This window comes from Ceratotherium simum, chromosome 15 (genome assembly GCF_057802395.1).
Source record: "Ceratotherium simum simum isolate JZ-2026a chromosome 15, ASM5780239v1, whole genome shotgun sequence".
In the NCBI taxonomy this organism is placed as follows: domain Eukaryota; kingdom Metazoa; phylum Chordata; class Mammalia; order Perissodactyla; family Rhinocerotidae; genus Ceratotherium; species Ceratotherium simum.
The window spans coordinates 29703623-29723820 of NC_141914.1; the positions used below are offsets into that span (position 1 = coordinate 29703623).

At 49.1% G+C, this 20198-nt stretch overlaps 1 protein-coding gene across 1 annotated transcript; it reads right to left on the bottom strand.

Moving 5' to 3' along the window:
• Nucleotides 1–9910: 9910 nt before the first annotated feature.
• On the bottom strand, nucleotides 9911–13120 carry FAM43A (family with sequence similarity 43 member A). Its single transcript, XM_004424555.3, has one exon. It carries the CDS (start codon nucleotides 12110–12112, stop codon nucleotides 10838–10840), a length of 1275 nt encoding a protein of 424 aa, XP_004424612.1. The 5' UTR covers nucleotides 12113–13120; the 3' UTR covers nucleotides 9911–10837.
• Between the last annotated feature and the right edge of the window lie 7078 nt (nucleotides 13121–20198).

A 20198-nucleotide genomic window follows, 5' to 3' on the forward strand; every position in this document is an offset into this window, starting at 1 on the left:
TGGGTCTGACCAAGGAAGTGGGGCAGAAGGACCCTCCCGGCAGGGCTTCTGATCTGCCCCGTATGTTGGGGAAGAATGAGCTGACTCACTCTCTGCAGCCTCAAGGGGCAGTGTGACAGGGAGACAAATCTTAGAAGAACTTTTCAAGAATCAGAGCTGTCTCAGGAGAAGGAGGTCTGCTCCCAAAGGCTGCAGGAATTCACAGACCCCCAGAGAGGAGACAGTCCACCTCAAACGTTCCTTCTAGTCTTGAGCTAATGTTTGCAGCATCTCTTTCTGAAAAGTTACTTGAGCTCTGGGTCCTGAGCTATTCAAAGTGGCCCTTAGAATTGAGTGCAAACTGGATGATGAATGCCTTCACAAACTCATACAAATAACCATTTCCCCCGATCGTCCTAAAGTCTTAGCTCATATGAACCTGGGCCCATTGTCATGAGATGAAGAGTCTTTGTTGCAGAGACTGTATACCTCTTTCCCAAGCCCATTTCCCTTTCCTTCTGAGCACAGTTCCAGACTACATTTCCCAGCTGCCCCTGCGGTTACATGTAGCCACGAACTCATTTCTGGTCAATGGAACATGGTCAGAAGTTGTGTGGGTCACTTCTAGGCCTGCCCATTAAAACCTCCAAATGATCATGCACACTCTTTCTCTGTCCACTGGAAGACATTCTCTGGCCAGAAGCAGATGACCCAGAGAGAATTCTGAGGCACTAGGGTAGGGGTCAGCAAACTTTTCCTATAAAGGGCCAGACAGTAAATATTTTAGGTTTGTTGGTTATGTAGACTTTATTCCAACTTTGTACTCAACTCTGCTGTTGTAGTGCAAAGCAGCCATAGACAATATGTAAATGAATGAGCATGATTATGTTCCAATAAAACTTCACATACAAAAACAGCCAGCAGGCCCAATTTGGCCCACAACTCCTGCTCTAGAAGATGGTGGAGCCACAATATAGAAGGAGCCTGGGTCCCTGAATGACTGCTTGACAACCAAGAATTTTGATACTGGATATTTCACAGATGAGAAATAAACTCTTATTCTGTTAAACCAGTAAGAGCATGGGATTTGTTAAAGCAGTTAGCATTCTTGACCCTATTTAATTACGCCCACTGTATTCTATTCCTTCTGGTTCCCAAGTTCATTGATCAGGAATGGACCAATGAGGAAGAAAACCCAAATATTCTTCTGAAATGGCCTTCAGAAGTACAGGGCTGGAGAGAGGTTGTGGGTAGGAGATTTTCAAAAATATCCCCCAATCATCCTCCTGCCAAAAAAAAGCTCTGGAGAACTACACTTCCTCTAGAACCCAAATCAGGGAAGGCTTTATGACTCAGTCAGAGCCTTTGAGGAGACCACTTTGATGGTTGAAGAGGATGATCAACTCTTTTGTGAAGCCCTTGGTGACCACCCCTCCTTCCTTTGGGTGGGGAGGGGTGGGTTGGCTGCCCCTTCTCTGTGTTCCCTCAATACTTGACACGTAAACTGACCATACTTCTTTTTATATTGGATAGGTGTTACATATTTTGGTCTTTTCCACTGGATTATGAGAGCAAGGACTGCTTCTTGTTTCCCACTCACATCCCCCCTGCACACCCCCACATCCAGGACAGTGCTTGGCATAAAGTAGGTGCATCATAAATGTTTCTTCAGTGAAGGAGAGAACGGGAATGAACGAGTGAAGACATGCATAGATTAAAGTCAAAATTACCTAGGTAATAGGTAGGGAAACTACATCATTTATCATCCAAACTATTTTGAGAGCGGAAGTGGCTCTACCATAATTCTGTGAGGACATCAGGCATAAACGGGGACTGTCCTGAACAAACCAGAATTGGTGGTCATCCTCGCAGTAGGCGTCTTTGGATCGTGGTCTCTAGAAATATAGAGCATTCCTAAAGGAAATTGGTGATTTCCATTAGTTTAATGACCTTTTAAGATTAAAAACAAACAAAAAAGAAAACTGAGAATACAATGGAAAGGAAAAGGTGATGTGATTTCAAGTTTTCCTTGGCAGAAATCTCGGAGGATCGGCATAGCTCTCTCATTGCGCTGTGAGTTTTCGCTGATCATTTCACACTAATGCCAACGACAACAGCTTGAGTTTACAGTACAGCTCATATTCACCCTTGAGCACAGTCCCACGCATGCCCACAGGAACACACACACCATCCCCCACAGTTCCATCAGAACAAGAGGATCCTGAGTATTCCTGTGTGTACTCGATCTATATAGAATGTCTCCAAGGAAAATCTCAGAACCTCCACATTTATAGAAAACAATCTAAAGAATTAGTTTAAGAGGTTTGTGTTCATTTCAGGAACATTTATTCGAGAAGTAAATGAAATCATGATGGCAAATATTTGTGGAAAGTTTTGGGAAGTAGTGCATGTGCGTGTGTGTGTGTGTGTGTCTGAGTATAGAACACTAATCACACTAGAAATATTGATCTGGGCTGATAATCACATGCTGACAAAATGAATCCCGTTACAGAGAACAAATAAAAACCCAGCCAGAGAGCACAGGCAGCTGCCATGCTCTCCTGCCACAGCTGATGGAAGAGATTGGGCTGGAGATGGAGCCACGTAGTACATGTGGATATCTAGAGCTTCAGACGGAAAGTTAGCCCATAATGTTTCCACATAAAGCCTGCCATTCAGTACCCACCTACTGTTTCCTATTCTTAATAGATTACTTCCTCGTTTTTGCCTGTTTTCCCTCCGTGGACCCTGGAATATGTTTCGTGGAAAATGTCCCTGCCCCTGGACACATTCGCTCTGTGGGGGAGCCCCACTGAGGCTCACTCATCCCAACTGTGTTATTTCTGAATATTCCAGCAGCAGCCACTCCTTTCCTGTACTGCACTTTACACAGCACTTACTCATCCAATAGTTAGATTTTGAGCCTTAAAACAACCTGAGAGATAGTTTGATTAGATATTACTATCTCCATTTCACAGAGAGAACGGGCCCCAAAAGGAAACTTGCCCAAGGTCAAAGAGCTAATATTTGGGAAAACCAAGGCCAGATCTGGATGTCAAGTCCAGTTGTCTTTCAGCTATCCCTTATAGCCTTGCCCACAGGAATACTGCCCCCCACCCCACCCTAGCCCCCCAGTCCCACATTTGTCAGGTAACATTGGACATTTGCTAAGACCTGGAATGGCAGACATATAGCATAAGACTAAAACCTCTTTTGATTTCATCGGTGTGAAAACCTCCAAATGGGCTTAATAAGCCATGGACTCTGAGAGCTTCCTTCATTGGCAACATCTGCTGTAGATACGAGAGGAAGGGCCCCACACACCTTGGTGTGTCTACACATCTCATTCAGACAAGCAGCGTGGTGTCCAGGCACAAACAAGAGCACCCAATCACATGATGCTCTTTTAAAGAGATGAGCTCCTCGGCTGGAAATCAGATGGTAAGTGGTTTTCCCTGGGAGTCAGGGACCCTGAGGGCAAGTTGGCATGCAAAGTCTAAGACAAGTTTATCTGCAGAGGAAGCCTTGGAGGAGGACAGAGAGCAGCTGTGGATAAGGAAGTGCTGATGGTTTTGTAGGTCTGTAGCTGGTACCTGGGAATCATTTGCAAGCCCTGAACTGGAACACAGAACTGAGAGTGTGCTGATGCAGGACCTGGTGGCCCTACCCACCCTACCCCTTGAACTCATGTGACCTTGGAAATATCACTTTCTCTTTCTCTGTGTAAGAGTTCAGCTGCAAGAATAGAACCTTTAGGAATTGGCTTATGGTGCCAGGAGAACATCTGTAACGTTAGGAGAGGTACTCCCTGCACCAAAATATTTCTTCCTGCCTGCTCTAGCATCCTCCCATCATGGTGCCTGAAATACCCTTATTATTTGGTCTTTTATATCTCAAAGGCTTTTAATATCCAAAAGTCCCTTATTAAAATGTCAATTCCCTGAAAAGGCAAATTTAGGTAAGAGTCTGGGACATCCACTGTAGGCTGAGGAACAATAGCTTGAGGAGGCAAAAGTGGAAACTTTATCACTTGTGGAAAGGTGGAGAGCTGTGCACTTCACACACACACAGAATTGGCCCATGTCACCAAGGAAGTGGGGCTCCCTGCATTACTGTTGAGGGTTTCTGAAAGAAAGCAGTGTGGCATCTTGGAAAGAGACTGGGGGAAAGTAGAAGCCTGAGTTCTAATCCTGGCTCTGCTATAAGCTTCCTGTGACACCTGAACAAGTCCTTTGCCTTCTCTGGGCCTCAGTTTCCTTATCCGTAAAATGAAGAGACTGGACTCTAGAGGAGGACTGAGGTTCTGTCTGGCTCTCAGGTTCTCGGGGCTAGGGAGGATAGAAGATCTTGGCGTAAGCTGGTGACCTCTTGAGCCATTGTCGGCTAATCCTGTAACAGAGGGGAGGGAGAATCCCTGATGGGCAGCTAAGAACAAATTCTCCCAGGAGAGGGATCCAGGATTGGTGTGGTCCTGGAGCAGGGAGTAGCCTGCTGCAAGGGGCGGAGGGGAAGCATGGCCCTGGTTATCAGCTCCCTCTTAGTCCCAGACTTGCTGCAGGCGGGTCCTGGTCTCCATCGTTAGGAAAACACAACACCCTGCTGCCAGGTGCTCTCATGGCCTTTGAGCAGACGCCTGGGCTCTGCCAAATTTGCTTGGATAGTGGCTGGGTTGCTTCCAAACTAACTTATCCCAACCCAAAAGATACAGGGAAAAGAGTGTAGGACTTGGAGTCAGGAGACCTAAATCCTGGCCCCAAGTTGTTGAGTGATCTTAGGCAAGTCATTTTATGGTCCCTAATGTGGCCCTAACCTGACCTTTAGATTCAGTGTCAGTACCCATTTTAGGACCCACTGTGACCTCCAAGTTTTGAGACAGTGAAAGGGAGGGCTAACAGGCAACTCCTGCTCTGGCTTGGCCAAGAGAAGGACACCTCCAAATTAGACTCTGGTGAGGGTCCAGGCCACAGTGGGTCCTAAAAAAAAGCTCTGTCAGCAGAGCCTTAGACAGTTTCTAGGCCACAGTCAGAGGATTCTTCCATTCTGTCCCACTAGGGGATGGAGGAAGGAAACACACCTGACCTTAACCTTTGCTCCTTCTTCCATTCAGAACACTAGTGCTGAAAGTCTTGCTGTTATCTAATCCAACCCACCCATTTGCCTATGATAATCCTGAGGCTGGAGAGGGGAAGTGACTTGACTGGGTCAAAGCAGAGGGAGAACAGGTCACTTCAAGGCCTGGACCCAAGGCTCTTCCTGCAGGCTTTATGCCACACCACATTATCTGAGCCTTCCTTTGGCTCAAATTAGAGGGATCTGGGCGATAACCTTGGGGCTGAGATGAGCAGGGATGGGACTCCAATTCCATTCAAAGCCAATTCCAAATAAACCATCTTTCTCCAAACCAGAACCAACCCTCCCTAAGAAGTTCAGGGCAGTTCCAAGAAAAATCTTGGGAATTGAATCTACCTCATGTAGAGTTGAAGAGTCAATTGAATCCCAATCTGCCCTCTTTTCCAAACACGTATCCTTAAAACCTTGGCTCCTCCATCTGGGCAATGACCTTGAGCTTTATCAGACCTATTCTCCTAGCCTTTACTCCTTCCTTAGCATTTCCTGAGTACCCACTAGGTATCACGCTCTGTGCTAAGTTTGGTGAATCAGAGATGCCTAAAGATACATGCCTGTCCCTGGAGAACTCAGCCAACCAAGAAGGATACAGATGATTAATAACCATGAAGCCATGGGAAGAGTTCCCTCACCCTCAAACTAGACCTGCTCTTCTAGGGCGAGGTCTTGCCAGACCAGATCTCAGGGGTGAAAGCAAGGGGAGACCAAGTTCTTCTGGGGGCTGCCATCCCACCCACTGGGAGCATTCTTGCCAGGAAGACAGACACCTGACCCCTCTACCTCCAGCATTGTGCAGCTAGTAGAAACTCATTCATGCTTGGTGGTGGGAGCAGTGTGTCGATGAGTGGCATCACAAATATTTATCATCAAGCATCTAGCATGTGTGAAATGTAGGAGTAAAAAAGAAAGGGGGAAACAAAAAAAAAATTTGACTGCCACTTTCTGCTATCCCAAAGCTAAAAATCTGGTTATAAGCCATAAACACTGGAGGAATGTGAAAAGAGCATGGGTTTAGGAGTTTGGACCCCTAGGTCTTCGTCCCCCCTGTGTAACCTTGGGCAGGACATCACCCCTCTGTGCATCAGTTTGCACATCTCTAAGTGGGGGACAGGTCCAGAGCAGGCCTTGGAATTGCAGGATTGGTGCTGACGACTGTGTGCTTGGTTTGTTTTTCCCTTAAATGTTGGGCCTTTTTTTCTTTTAGGTGATTTAAGATTTGAGCTAGGTTTGTGGGAAGGAGGATGAAGCCAGGATCAGGTGGGAAGCTGGACAGTAGGAGAAGCCAGAGGACAATGATGTGTTACAGGATGAAGGGCGATGGGAGAGAGATGAAGAAGAGATGCAAGAGGCGGCTATGGGAAGAGCCACTCTCCACGGGAGTCAGAAACAAGGACCGGGCCGGCCCTGTGGCTTGGTGGTTAAGTGCGCGCGCTGCGATGCTGGTGGCCCGGGTTCGGATCCCGGGTGCGCATTGAGGCACCACTTCTCCGTTCATCCTGAGGCCGAGTCCCACATACAGCAACTAGAAGGATGTGCAGCTACGACACACAACTATCCACTGGGGCTTTGGGGGGAAAAATAAAATAAATAAAAATCTTTAAAAAAAAAAAAAAAGAAACAAGGACCTTTGCTGGTGCCACTGAACAGCCCTAGAGAGGGGAAGGAATGAGTGCCAAGCTCCAGGGCCACCTAGCTATTTAAACCATCAAAATGGTGATTAGTCAAGGCTGTTCAGATTGGGTCACTTTGGAGCTGGTGGTGGGGTTTTGTCCCAGGCACACTGTGACCTGTGAACATGGAAGAGCCAGCAGGAGTAGGAAAGGCCACAGCTGACAGTAAAGCCAGATCCAGATATGGCTGCGTGCAGAAAAACCAGGTGGGCCGAGAGTACAGAGCGCCCTGGCCCCAGTGGACTCCTGCCCACCTGGAACCCTGATAAGTTTCCCACGAGTCAGACATGGCTCCTAGCCCCAGCTGTCTGCGCACATTTCTAGCTCTGTCATGCATCGCTTACCAGCAGATGCTAGGGCTACTGATGCAGTAGGAAACCAAGGAAAGAGTTCTGCTTATCAAATTACTAAATCCTGTTAGAAACGAGAGCAACTTGCTCCTAGTAGATAGTTTCTCATGATCCTTGGTGACTCCTGTGAGGTTTTTAATCTCCAGCGTGGTGCCAGGGGTGGATTCCACCAGCCAGTTCTCTCTTCTTTTACCAGCAGAACCCTTAAAAGCAGCTCTGTCCCTGGGAGGGAATGTGCTTTCAGTGTATAACAGAGCCTTTCTAATTTATTTAAAATCTTCTGTTCCACTGATGGTGGGGCAGTGACAGGGAGGTTTTCTTTAGGGAAGAGCATGCGGGTGTGTGAAGAGCGGGTGTTCTTCTCTGAAACTATAATAGTTGAGAGGGTGTGTGATACTATTGTTTATTTTATACCATCCTACTACTCCCTCCTTTCCCCTCAACACACACAGCAAATTGTACAAACGAACATGCGACGTTTGTGCCGAGACAAGTTGACAAACGCCTCCTCCCTGGACTCACGCTGCCATCTCTGCACCCATCTCTCTTGCCGCCGGAAGTCAGCCGTTTTTCACACAGTCAATGCTGCATTGTTGGACACGGAGGATTAGGCTGGTGAGGAATGTGGAAAGTGTCTCACTGCACTGAAAGTACCATCAGGTTACGTAAAGGGGAAACATGAGCCTCACCTTGCAAGAAGGAAAAGCTAACCTTGATGCATAAACCAGACCTCTGGTGCTTTCTGGAGCATGTATTCCATCTAACTACTTAGTTTGGCTTTTGTCACACCACTCTCTTCCCTCTGAGTGTCAGGAGCAAATTTGTTTTTGGTTTTTGTTTTTTTTCATTCAAAACATCTCTTCTTACGCTAGTGATATCATCCCTAGAAGACTGAGATGTAAGAAGAGGTGAATCATGTATCACCTTCGCATCTCTTCTAGAATTACATCAGCCAGAGCCCTGGGGTACAGTGGGGATAAAGTCAAAAAGTGAAAGGAAGGGGAGGGCACCAGGAGGAAGGGAGGAGGTGAGGTGGGTTTTATGTGGTTTGCTTTTTTTCTTCTTCCTCTTTCCTCAACCCCTAAACCCCCCTTACCTATTTATAAATCAGATAACAGGAAAAATCAGACTTTGAAGAGACAAGTTGCCTTATGCTTATTGATGGTGTTGTTAGATGGCTTTTGTCTGAACTTTCTGACAAATCACCATAGCCCCATCAGTCCCAGATGGAAGCCAACCTTGGCCTTTGGATAAGAATGAAGACACACAGATGCTGCCCCACCCCCAAGTATTAGCCATTTGATCTTCACCCTGTTTAATGTTCTCATCAGTTTCAAACAGCAGAGAATCTTGGCAATGTGTGGAAATAATTTGAAATGTGAAATCTAGTCATGCAAGCTAGTGATGGTCCACACAGCTGTCGGCCAGTCAGGTGAGAACCCTGTGGAAGGCATGTCATGTGGGTGCCTGGGTGGGGTGGGATTTGACTTTCCTGACCTCTCTCTACCCGGGGATTTTAAAATGTCATCAATCATGGGTGGCTGAGGCATTCAGGGAGAGGGATGGGGACTCTCAACCAAACCAAAATATGATAGACTCAAGGCCTGGACTTGGTCCATGCCTTTAAGTGACTCTGAATATTTTTAATTATTTCCCACTCATCCTTTTCTTTTCTAAAGATAGTCTTATGCCTGAACAACTCCTGTTCATTAGGAAGAAAATCTTTCACCCTCCCTTCTTCTATGGTTCCAGTGAATTCCAGACTCCTTAGGATCTCTGGGTCTAGCTGCTCAGAGCATATTTATGATGAAAACAAAGCAAAGTGGCCTCAGGACACCAGGGAAGTCCAGGAGTACGATCCATTTCTGCACCACAGGAAAAAGGGCCCAAAAGGGCAAAGGGAAAAAATAATTTGCAAAAGGCATAGCTTTGGCAGCATCTTATTACAACGTCCAGCTGATCGGGTGTAGCCGAACTAGAGACATCTGTTTGGAGTTTACAACAGAAACACACATACAGAAAGCATGAAAACCCTAAGACACACACACACACACACACACGCACACGCACACACACCAAGCTCTATACCATGCCCCAAAAACAGAAACACACATACAGAAAGCATGAAAACCCTAAGACACACACACATACACACACCAAGCTCTACACCATGCCCCCACTGGGTCAGGCTGGGTTGTAGGAGGGAAGGATCTTCCACCTGCCTCCCCACCCACCCACCTGCACCGTGACTCATTCATGCCAGGACTGGAATGTATCAACTCTCCTCTCTCCTTGATTTTTCTCCCAGGAAAAGAGATGGTTCCACTCCTCAGAGAGCCCCAGGGGTGACTTTCTTTAGGTCTCTATTTCTCCTTTAAAGCTCCTTGAGCTGTTTGTAAAGGTACAGGCGAACCACAGAAGGAGGTGGTAAAACCTCATTAGAACTTGCAAGTCCCTCCTCCCTAAATAACCTGTCTGGGAGTGAGGAACAGAACCCACCCTGCATCTCCAGCAATTACCTGAGAGACCAGAACCAGCCCACATTCCCACAACTTAATGAATGAAGAACATGGATATTCTGGAAGAGGGCTGGCCCCAGCCGCAGCACCCAGAATTGTGAGGACCAAAAAGACCTCAGACCCATAAAGTGGGTTCCCCTTCCCTTAATCACCTCCCAGCACTGCAAAGGCCAAAGACTATCCTAGCACATGGTCCCAGCGATGGACACCCCTCTCCCACCCCCACCACCAAGCATTTTCAGCAGCAGTTCCAGACGCTCACCTGTTCTGTTAAATTTTCCTCTTTATTCTCTCCCCACTGGCGTGCAAACAGAACCAGAGCAGTGCTATTCTTAAAAAATAACAAAATGTTTTATACACGTTTCTGTATATACAACTGAACAACATTTTACACGTCCCTTTTGCACAGCAAAAGATATAAACATTCAGCTCACAGTTATGTACAAAAAAAATGTCAAAAATACTTCACAACAGTGCAAAAATATTTTACACAGTATCATGGAGTGAGATTTTTTGAGCAGGAGGAAGGTGTGTTTCTAAAGGAAAACTCCTTTTTTAGATATTAGATGTCTTAGCTGTAAACAAAACGCAACTTTCTTCCATACCCCCCCCCAAAAAAACAGTTATTTGAGGAATTTGGCAGAATTTCAAGGGTCTGAGTCTGAGGTAAACAACTCAAGCTCTCGCACCAGAAAGACTGGGGGCAAGGAGGTGGCATTAAAGTCTCCAACACTGAGAGAGCAAATTTTTTTTTTTTTTTGTAAATGACATGTCAATGACAGTGCTAGGCCGCTCCCAGTTAGGAGGTGGGGGAGGGAGTTAACCCCGCCTCCTCAGCCCCCAGATGCCCCACAAACAGGAAACTGGCCGGCAGGCACCTCACGCCTTTCGAGACTTGGCTAACTTCACCGGGCCCTTCCCCCACCCCCACCCCAGCTGACTGCCTCGCTCTCCTTCCTGGCAGGGTTTGCCCCCTCGTACATCTCCCCACATCTCCATGCGCAACCTAAGCCCGCTTCACACAGAGCCAACTGTGTTGAGGGAGAGGGGCAGGGGCAAATCTGGGGCCTCAAGTGTCCCATTTCCCCTTTCCTGGGGGCAGGCGGGGGGGGGGGGAGTAAGGAGGTTTTCGAGATGACTGATGGGAGTCACGGAGGGGCGCCAGGGGCGCGCGCTGGAGGTGGGTGGGAGCTCAGCCCGAGTGGGGCTCATCTGGGCTGGCGCCATCGGCGGGGCCGGACCGGTCCCCGGCGGTGGCAGAGGTGGAGTCCGGGCCCCCGCCTTCGATGGAGCTCTCGCTACCGGTGCTGTCGCCGGACAGCAGGCGCGTCACCCGCAAATCGGCCTGCAGCCTGCGCACATCGTTGCCGAAGCTGAGTTCGCCCAGGTCGTTAATAAGCTGCGACAGCTCGGCCTTCATGTCGGAGGCGCTGCCCAGCAGCAGAGGCGGCGGCCCAGCCCCGGGGCCCAGCGAGACCCCGCCGTCCCCCAGCGCCTCCTCGCGGCCACTCTCCAGCGTGTCCAGCAAGTCCCCGCATTCGAAGTGCATGGCCACCACGAGCGCCCGCTGCGCCTCGGCCTCTTCCTCTGCCGGGTCTCTCTCCCCGGCACGATCCTCCTCCTCCTCCTCCAGGCAGTCCTCGGCGTGCTCGTCTTCCTCTTCCTCCTGCAGCTCCTGCTCCTGCTGTTCGCCGAGCAGGTCCTCGGTGATGGAGCCGAGCTTGGGCGCGCTGCGGCTGCGCTCCACCGGCGGCTTGTAGCAGCAGGGTCCGTGCAGGAGCAGCTTGCGCAGCGGCACTAGCGGAATGGTGTGCGCGCCCACCAGCTCCTGCTGCTGGTGACGCGCGTCGTCCCGCCGCTTGAGCCGTTTAAATTCCGCCAGTGCGTTGGCCGACGTCTGGTAGAGCAGCAGGGCCATGGCCTGCGCCTTCTCAGGCTTAGACACCAGCACCGCGTGGCAGCGCAGCATTACCGCCTTGTGCTTGAGCTCGTGCCGGTACACCCAGGCGAAGACCTTGGGCAGCCGCGCGTCCGCCACGCAGTAGGTAACGCGGTGCAGCAGGTAGAGGTGGCCCGGGCGGCGCAGCGCGCGCTCCTCAGCGTGCACCATGCGGATACCCTGCGCACTCACAGTCAGCTTCATCTTGGTGCCCTGACGACCCGCCTCGCTCTTGCTCCAGATCTTGCCCACCGCTAGGTCGGTGCAGCCGTCGCCGCGCGCCTGGATGGTGGTGGCATTGCCCAGGTAGAGCACGGTGTAAGTAGGGTCCTCGCTGGTGATGTGCAGCTTCTTGCGCTTGGAGCGGAACATGCTGCCCACCCGGCTGAGCGCGCCTTCGGGGCACGCCCGCGCCAGCGAGCTGAGCGCCGAGTAGTGCAGGCTCACCGCGTAGCCCTTGGGTTTGGACGCCTGCCGTGGCGGCGCCTCGGCCAGCAGCTCGAACTTGTGCTTCTTCCACGGCAGCATCTCCGGAGGGCGCCCCCGCGCAGCTGGGCGGCGGCAGCGGAGCGCCGGGTGCGAGCCCCGCTGAGCCACCCGCCCCGGCCGGACTCGGCCCGGGCAAGACCGAAGAATAAAACTCCACTGGGAGTGGCCCAGTGGTAGAGAGTGGGGGCAGGGGGTGGGGGAATATAGCGCTCGGGAACCCCGCCGAAGGGGGCAGGGGTAGAATTTTTAGAAGAGAAGAAAATATTTAGCTGCGAGTGTGGGGAAAAAAAAAAAAGCGCACACAGATATACCCTAGCCTGGGCAAGGACGAGGGCCAAGAGTCTTAGGCAAGCAAAATGAGAGAAAGATTGAACGAGAGTGGAGCGGGAAATGTCTTTAGAAAAGAAGAGATGCGCGTGTGCAAATAAATAGAGGGAGCCCCCCAGCAAAAGCAGCTGGGATGGTGCGAGGATATGCAGGAACTCCTCGGCGAACGTGAAAAGGGCCCCCTCTCACTCACACACAATCCTCAAGGCTGGGACCAGAAACCACGGAAACTCAAGTGCGCCGGGGCCAGTGCTCCCCACCCCAGACGGGTGCTGGAGACAGAGAGCCCCTCGGCTGCGCTGGTCCCAGAATCAGCTCTTGCTCCAAGTGCGGTCAGATGCTGGTCCGGCTGGCCGCGGCGGCCCCGCGCAGCAGTCCCGCTCACTGCATCTTCGCTCCGGCCGGACGCCGGGCACTCGGGCTCGGCCGGGGCAGCGCGGGGCTCCAAGGGCGGGGCGCGCGCATGGTCAGCTCCAGGGACGGTCGCTACCTCATTTCTTTCCTCTGGGGGGTGTCCGCCTCCGCTCTCGGGATCCCCTCGGTCGGTTACCCGCCTTTGCAGCGCGCCCCCTCCGGTGCAGCGAGCGGTTGCCAGCTCGCCAGCCTCACATCCTTGCGGTCTGGGAGGAAGATCTCGGGTAAATATAGGCCGGCGCGAACCATTCGCCGCGCGGGGACAGGGGAGGAGCAGAGAAGAGGATCCGTTTCGGGCTTGTACGCCCGGCAGGTTCCTGGTTTCTTAAAGGGACCTGATTGCAGCCGTTGATCGAGGGAAAGGGGAGACCGATCCAAACCAACAATTACATCCCAAATTTGTCAGCATCTCTTTTATCTACAGATATCGCCAAGGCCTGGGGTTACCCCTCAGGAAAAGCAGCTTGACTTCTGACGCTCCGCCCTCAGGCAGAATTGCAACTCACTGAATTGATGTAAGTCTCCGTCGAAACTTCTGGGGGAGGAGGTGGAAGGTGGGATTTAGACTCTAATTTCCTATGCAGAAAGGTTGGGGAAATGGTGGTTCTTTCCTTGTGTGACAGTTCTCTGAGAATGACTGGGTGCTGTTAATATCTTTTTTTTCGAATTTTATTCTATTAAAGAAAATAGGGGCAAAGAAAACACCGACTTATTTTTCACTGTCTTGGACCCCTTTCTCCACAGGTCAGCAGCAGATAATGAGAAATGAGATTAGTGGTAACAAGAAGATTGGAGTGAACAATATAGGGTATAGTGGATAAATAAAATGCTTCCCACTCCGAACCCCCAGTAGTGCCCCCTCCTGCTGTCAGGCCTCAGAGGAGAGCAGTTTTCTGAGATATACACGGGTTCTAAGAAATGCTTGTGTGTGGTTAGAACTCGGTTTACTTTGGCAGGCCAGTCATTCTGTTTTATTACATCATTGACACATTTTGCATGAGAATTCCTAGTAAAAATTCAAATGACATTTTTTATTTGAGTGTCAAATAATGCCCAGCCACTCTCCACTGAGAATGACAATCGTATTAATCATGCTTTTCTCGTATGCCAACTAGACAATGTAGGTTTAGTCATTTGACCAGCTTGACCCTTGGCTAGTAACTCATTTCCCGGCCCTTGAAACAACCTGCTTGCCTCTATGGTCTGCCCAGTCAAAGCAAAAAAACTTCTAGCTGGACTGTCTGATAAATGTCCAGATGTTGCTGCATCAAACTCCAAGCTTGTCCTGGAGGAGGACGGTGGGCCCCACTCCCACCCCACAGGCCCAGTCCACTGGAGATCTTGTATACCCCTTGGTTCTGTGCCAGGTCCTGATTTCAGAACCACTGTAGCCTTTCCTGGAAATTCTCTGCGCTCTACCTTTGCTAACTTTTAACCTTTCTTTGAACTTTGACCCAGTTTTCTCAGAGTCATTGGTGCTATGTTTCAATTTAACTAACTTTTCTGAGTACTTTTTGGTGCCAGGACCTGAGCCAGGAGCAGACGCAATTCCTGTCTCCAAGACCAGAAAGCTTCTAGACCCATGAAGGATATGAACTCCAGGGCCAGCCCCGTGGCTTGGTGGTTAAGTGCGCGCGCTCCACTGCTGGCGGCCTGGGTTCGGATCCTGGGCGCGCACTGACGCACCGCTTCTCTGGCCACGCTGAGGCCGCGTCCCACGTACAGCAACTAGATGGATGTGCAGCTATGACATACAACTATCTACTGGGGCTTTGGGGGGAAAATAAATAAATAAAATCTTAAAAAAAAAAAAAAAAGGATATGAACTCCACCCAACTCTGGGTTTCCACTGGAATGTAGGCTCTATGAGGGCACAGTGTATCCCCTAGGGGCTGGGACAAACAGGTGCTACTTAATTGTTGAATTGATGAACGAGACATGGATGAGAACAAGAAGACGGCATGGGCTAAATGCCCTGAGAAAGACCCAAAGTACGATGAGAAGCTGGAAGAAGAAAAGGTTCATTGTGACTCAGAAAATCCGAAAAGCCTCCGTGGAGGTGGTGATGTTTGAAGGATGAACAGGATTTCTCCAAGCAGGAAAGAATTAAAGGACTTTCTGGGTATAGAAGACAGCAAAATTACAGATCATGAAAATACGTGCATATGTGTGGATTAGGATGGAGTTTAATGATTGTAACAATGAAGGAAGAAAATTTCCTGATCAAAGAAGAAAGTTTTTTGATCATGCTTTTTGGGCCCTCCTGGTCTCTGAGGAAAGGAATGGCCTTTTCATGGCTGACTGGCCCCAGGGTGTCATTAGACCAGAGCTGTAATGCCTTACTCCTTGGCTGCACTGGTGGGTTAATGGAGGGATTCCAGGCACAGGGTTGGAATGAGCTAGTTAGAACTATAATAAACCATTTAAGCCAAGGTTAATTCCTCTTCTGCTCAAATTTTTGGAATGTCTTGCAGTGGCAATGAAGTAGACAGTATGTGCTCCAACAAAAAATTCCAGTAAAAACACACCAAATTAACCTGTGCTAAGTGACCTTTACCTACTTTATAGTCTCGAAGTCTAACCTCTACCAAAGCAGACATCGTGTTCTAGCAGTTAACATTTTCAAATTGCTTGCAGGTCCAAGGGTCAAAATGGTTTGGGGAGGAGGCAGAGGGACCAGTGGTGGGAGCTGAGGCTGGTTTCAGCCTCTGCAAGGAGCACGACCTTGGGCCCCAGGCAGGATCGGGGAGACCAGTGGAATGCAGTGGCAAGGAGGATTCTACTGGCAGCCAGACTTTTCAGCAGCAGCCAGAGTGTCAGTCCCAGACCCACAGGCCCACAGAGCTGCTCGTGTGGACGGGTCTCTGCCATGCCTGGACTACCTTCTTAATAAGCTTGCTTTCGACCTCAGGAGGACAGAAAGGTTCTAGGCAAATTCGAACACCCGGGTATGTGAGTCATGCTCTGTGTCTATGCTCAAAGACCCCAGAGGAGGACCAGGCTTTCTCCTGTGGGCCCAGGGTTGGGCCAGCCTCGGGGGCCTGCCTCACCTTGTGGAGAACCTGGCCACCCCCTCGAAAAGCACACGTCGCAACTGAGGCTGCGTTTCTTCAGCCAGGAGAGCTGGCAGTACCGTTTATGAGCCCACACCACAGATCTGAGATACGTGGCAGTTCCAGAACAGAACATCAGCATATTCAGCTGGGAAAGAGGTTAGACGCTGCATCGGACTGCAGGCTGCACTTTTTTTATGACACTGCCCCATCTACTGGTGCCAGGCAGAAGTGCCACTTGGTGGGGTGGTTTCTCACAAAACTGGATAAGCCAGTGGTTGAAGCAACACACAGCCAAGTCACAGCTGGAAAGAAAGCCAGCCTCTAAGCTGACATCTGAGTCAGCCTTTTAGCCCACAGAAAGCTTTCCAGCCGGCTTTCCCCTCACCTTATTTCTTGCATAATGCTCTTCCCTCTTGGCCCCTCTCCCCCAGCATCCCACTGAACGAACGTTGGCTTCTGACATGCCAAATGATGAATCTGGAATCTTCAAAATCATCCAACAAATATTTGTTGAGAGTCTCCTGTGGATGTGACATAGTTGCTGAGGATATTGCACTAAAGAAGACAGACAGGTCTTTGCCCTCCTGGGATCTATATCAGGAGGCAGATAATAAACAAACAAATAACTAGTAAAATATCAGATAGTGATATGTCTCTGAAGACAAAAAAGCAGTGTTAGGAGTGGAAGGTGGCTGGTTTCAACAGCGTGGTCAGGGAAGGTGTCTCTGGGCAGAGACCTCAATGAGATGGAGCCAGCCATGCAAAGATATATGGGGAGAACATTCTAGCCTGTGCTGACCAGTATGGTAGTCACTAGCCACACGTAGCCATTGAGCACTTGAAATGAAGTTGGTCTGAATTGAGATGTGATGCAAGTGTGAAATACACACTGGATTTTGAAGACTTAGTAAGACAAAAAGAATGTAAAAGATCTCAATAATTTGATAGTAATTATATATTGAATTATAATATTTTGGCTATGTTGAGTTAACTAGAATATATTACTAAAATTAATTTTGCCTGTTTCCTTTTATTTCTTTAATGTGGGTACTAGAACATTTACAACTATATATACGGATAGCATTGTGCTAGCAGAGGGCACAGCTAACGTGAAGGCCCCCAGGTGGGATGAGCTCAGCAGCTTCAAGGAGTCTCAAACTTTAGAAATCCCAGTGCGTGATCACAGCCTCTTATTCTTCCAGCCGTCTTCACTCCTGACCCCATCATATCAGTTCTTTAACCTCTTCAAGACCTCCAGGATCTACATCAGCATCCCTTACAGAGTGGACTCGTCCACTGGCTGCAGCAGAATTCCCTGGGCCATCTCCTGGGCCCCACCCCTAAATCAGAATCTCTGCTTCAACTCCTCTGAGATTGAACACGTACTAAATTCTGGGGAGCTCTGCCCTAGCCCACTTGATTTCTCCCACTATCGACTCCTTCCTAGCCTTTTATCCTTTCCCTCTTCCCCATCCAATGCCTTCCAGATGAGCATCGGCTCCACAATTTCTGTGCACCGCATCCACCCTGCAGAGCCCCAGCCCTGAACTACTACCGCAGTCCATATGCTCTGCTTCTGGAGCTGGCCTGCTGAGTAGAATCCCTCAGCTGTTCAGGCAATGCCTCGACACATCCTGACCTCTGCTATGGTAGGAAGAATAATGACCCCCCACACACACAAAGAGATCTCTGTCCTAATCCCCAGAACCTGTGAACTGTTACATTACATGGCAAAGGGGAAGGAAGACTGCAGATGGGATTAAGGTTGCTAACCAGCTGGCCTTAAAATAAGGAGAGTATTCTGAATGATCCAGATGGGCTCAATATAATCACGAGGGTCCTTAAAAATGGAAACAGGAACCTCAGAAACATTACGCTAAGTGAAAGAAGCCAGACACAGAAGGTCACATATTGCATGAGTCCCCTATATGAACTATCCAGAATGGGTGAACCCATAATGACAGAACACAGATTGGTGGTTGCCAGGGGTGGGAGGGATGGAGGAATGGGGAGCAACTGCTTAATGGATATGGAATTTCCTTTTGGGGTGATGAAAATGTTTTGGAACTAGATAGAGGTGGTAGTTGCACAACATTGTGAATGTCCTAAATGCCAGTTAATTGTTCACTTTAAAATGGTTAATTTTATGTTATATGAATCTCACCTTGATTTTTTTTAAAAAGTGGAAGAAGGAGGAAGAAGAGAGGGTCAGAGTGACGTGATAGGAGGGGGACTCAGCCCTCCCTTGCTGGTTTTGAAGCTGGAGAAAGGGCCCACAGGCCAAAGAATGCAGGCAGCCTCTAGAAGCTGGAAAAGGCAAGGATGAATTCTCCCCTCGAGTTTCCAGAAAGGAGGCCCTGCTGACACCTTGATTTTTAGGCCAGTGAGACCTGTGTTGGACTTCTAACCTGCAGAATTGTAAATTTATGTTGATTTAAGTTTATGGTAATTTGTTACAGCAGCAATACACCTCCCATCCAGCCGTCTATTCCTTCTGCCACTCCCCTCAGTGAGTACCCTGAATCCTCACCACTTTCCAAAGCCACCTGCTCCCCATCAGAGCCAAGTAGAGGACCTGGTGCTTCCTAAAAAAACTGAGACAGTTAGAGCAACATTAATTGGGTGCCAACCCCAACTAACCCACTTGGCCACATCCACACTCATTCCCACCTCTGCTCTCTAGGCCCCAAGGTCTCTCTTTACCTGCCGCCCTCAAATCCATCCATCACACTGTTACCAAACCACAGATCAGACTTTGCACCTCTTCCCACTATAACCATTCAGTGGCTTCCACCAACCACAGGTTACAGTCCCAGCTCCTCAGTATAACACATGAGAATTTTCATGTCTGGTACCTGCCCACCTCTGCAGCCTCATCTGTCACCTCTTTTGGCCTCGTAATTTCTGCTCCAGCAATGGAGAAGAACCTGTGCTTCTCCCCATGCTCATGAGACTGTTTCTTGTCTTTCTGCCGTTGTGTATGTAGTTCTGTCTAACTGGGATGACCTCCTCCTGCCACTTCCTCTGGCTGATCCCTACCCATTTGCAAAGAGCCAGCTCAGGTACCATCCTCTCCAGAAAAATGTCCTGGGCCTCCCCAACTACTTCTGCACGCTCCCTTGTGTGTATCTCAACCTCTGCGCTTGCCTTCTTGTAACGTTCTTGTCTGTACCTCTGCCTCCCTCACTAGACTGTGAGCTCCTTGAGGGCAGCGACTATATTTAATTCATCTTTCTGTCACCAGCTCCTAGCACAGTGCCTGCCACAATTAAGTGGTATTTAGGACAAGTCAGTATACAATAAATGTTTGTGGGACGAACATTACCCATGTGTTTATTTTTCTCGCAATCGGACTGTCATAAGCACAGACTGTCAGAACTGGAAGGCCCTTCAAGACAATCTAGTAAACCACCCCCCAGCTTTACAGATGAGGAAACTGAGGCCCTGAGAATGCATGTACATGGCTATTCAGTTTTTATGTGGCCAGGCCAAGATTAAGACCCATGTGGCCTGAATTTCAATTCAGGGTACCTTCCTTCAGCTAATCGTAAAACTAGAGGCTTTTAAACATATAAATGTGTAGAACACATGTTCTACACTCTCCTCCTCTCTGAAGGGCTGTATTTTGGGGGCTCATGGGTTCATTTGGCAGATTGGACAGGAGCATCCCTCGTCAACCAAATATACTTCTTCCCATGACCCAACTGAGCTGCTGCTCCCTGGGCCCCTTAGTGAAAAGTCCCCTTGTTCCTGGCTCCCACTGCGACCAAATTGGTTCGAGTCAAGCATGACTGTCATGGGATCCACACAGTGAGACTTCGGTCTCCCTAGTGGTTGAGGTCACGCTCAGGTCCATGAGACTCTGGTGGCCCATTGGGTTCCTCTGCTCTGCCCAGTGACCCTGGACTTCTCTGGGGTTTTCACTTCAAAAACAATGAGAGTTGTAGCAGTTCCTATTTCTCAGGAACTGAGAAAGATGGACCAATGAAATTAAATGTGTATGGTAAATACTTGATTTTCAAATTGAGAATAGGGAGAATACTAGCCAACCTGTGTTTTAGTTTGCCTCTTGTTTTTGAATTTCTCTCTGGGCATGTAGGCCTGGCACATATTTAGCTAGGCTATGCAAATAAGCTGGCAAAGTAACAGCTATTCAATCACAAATGTTAACTTCACTGGCCTCTCCCCTCTAGGTGCTGAGGAGATGCACATAGGGAGATTATAATCTAGTATTCAGTGATTCAGAGAGGACTCGAGGAGGTACATTTGGGAGGCTGTAGGGGATGAAACACCGGTGCGAACAAGTTTGATCCGAGATAGTGAAGACT

Coding starts and splice junctions, on each gene's coding strand:
- FAM43A (XM_004424555.3), bottom strand. CDS start 12,112: ATGCTGCCGTGGAAGAAGCACAAGTTCGAGCTGCTGGCCGAGGCGCCG.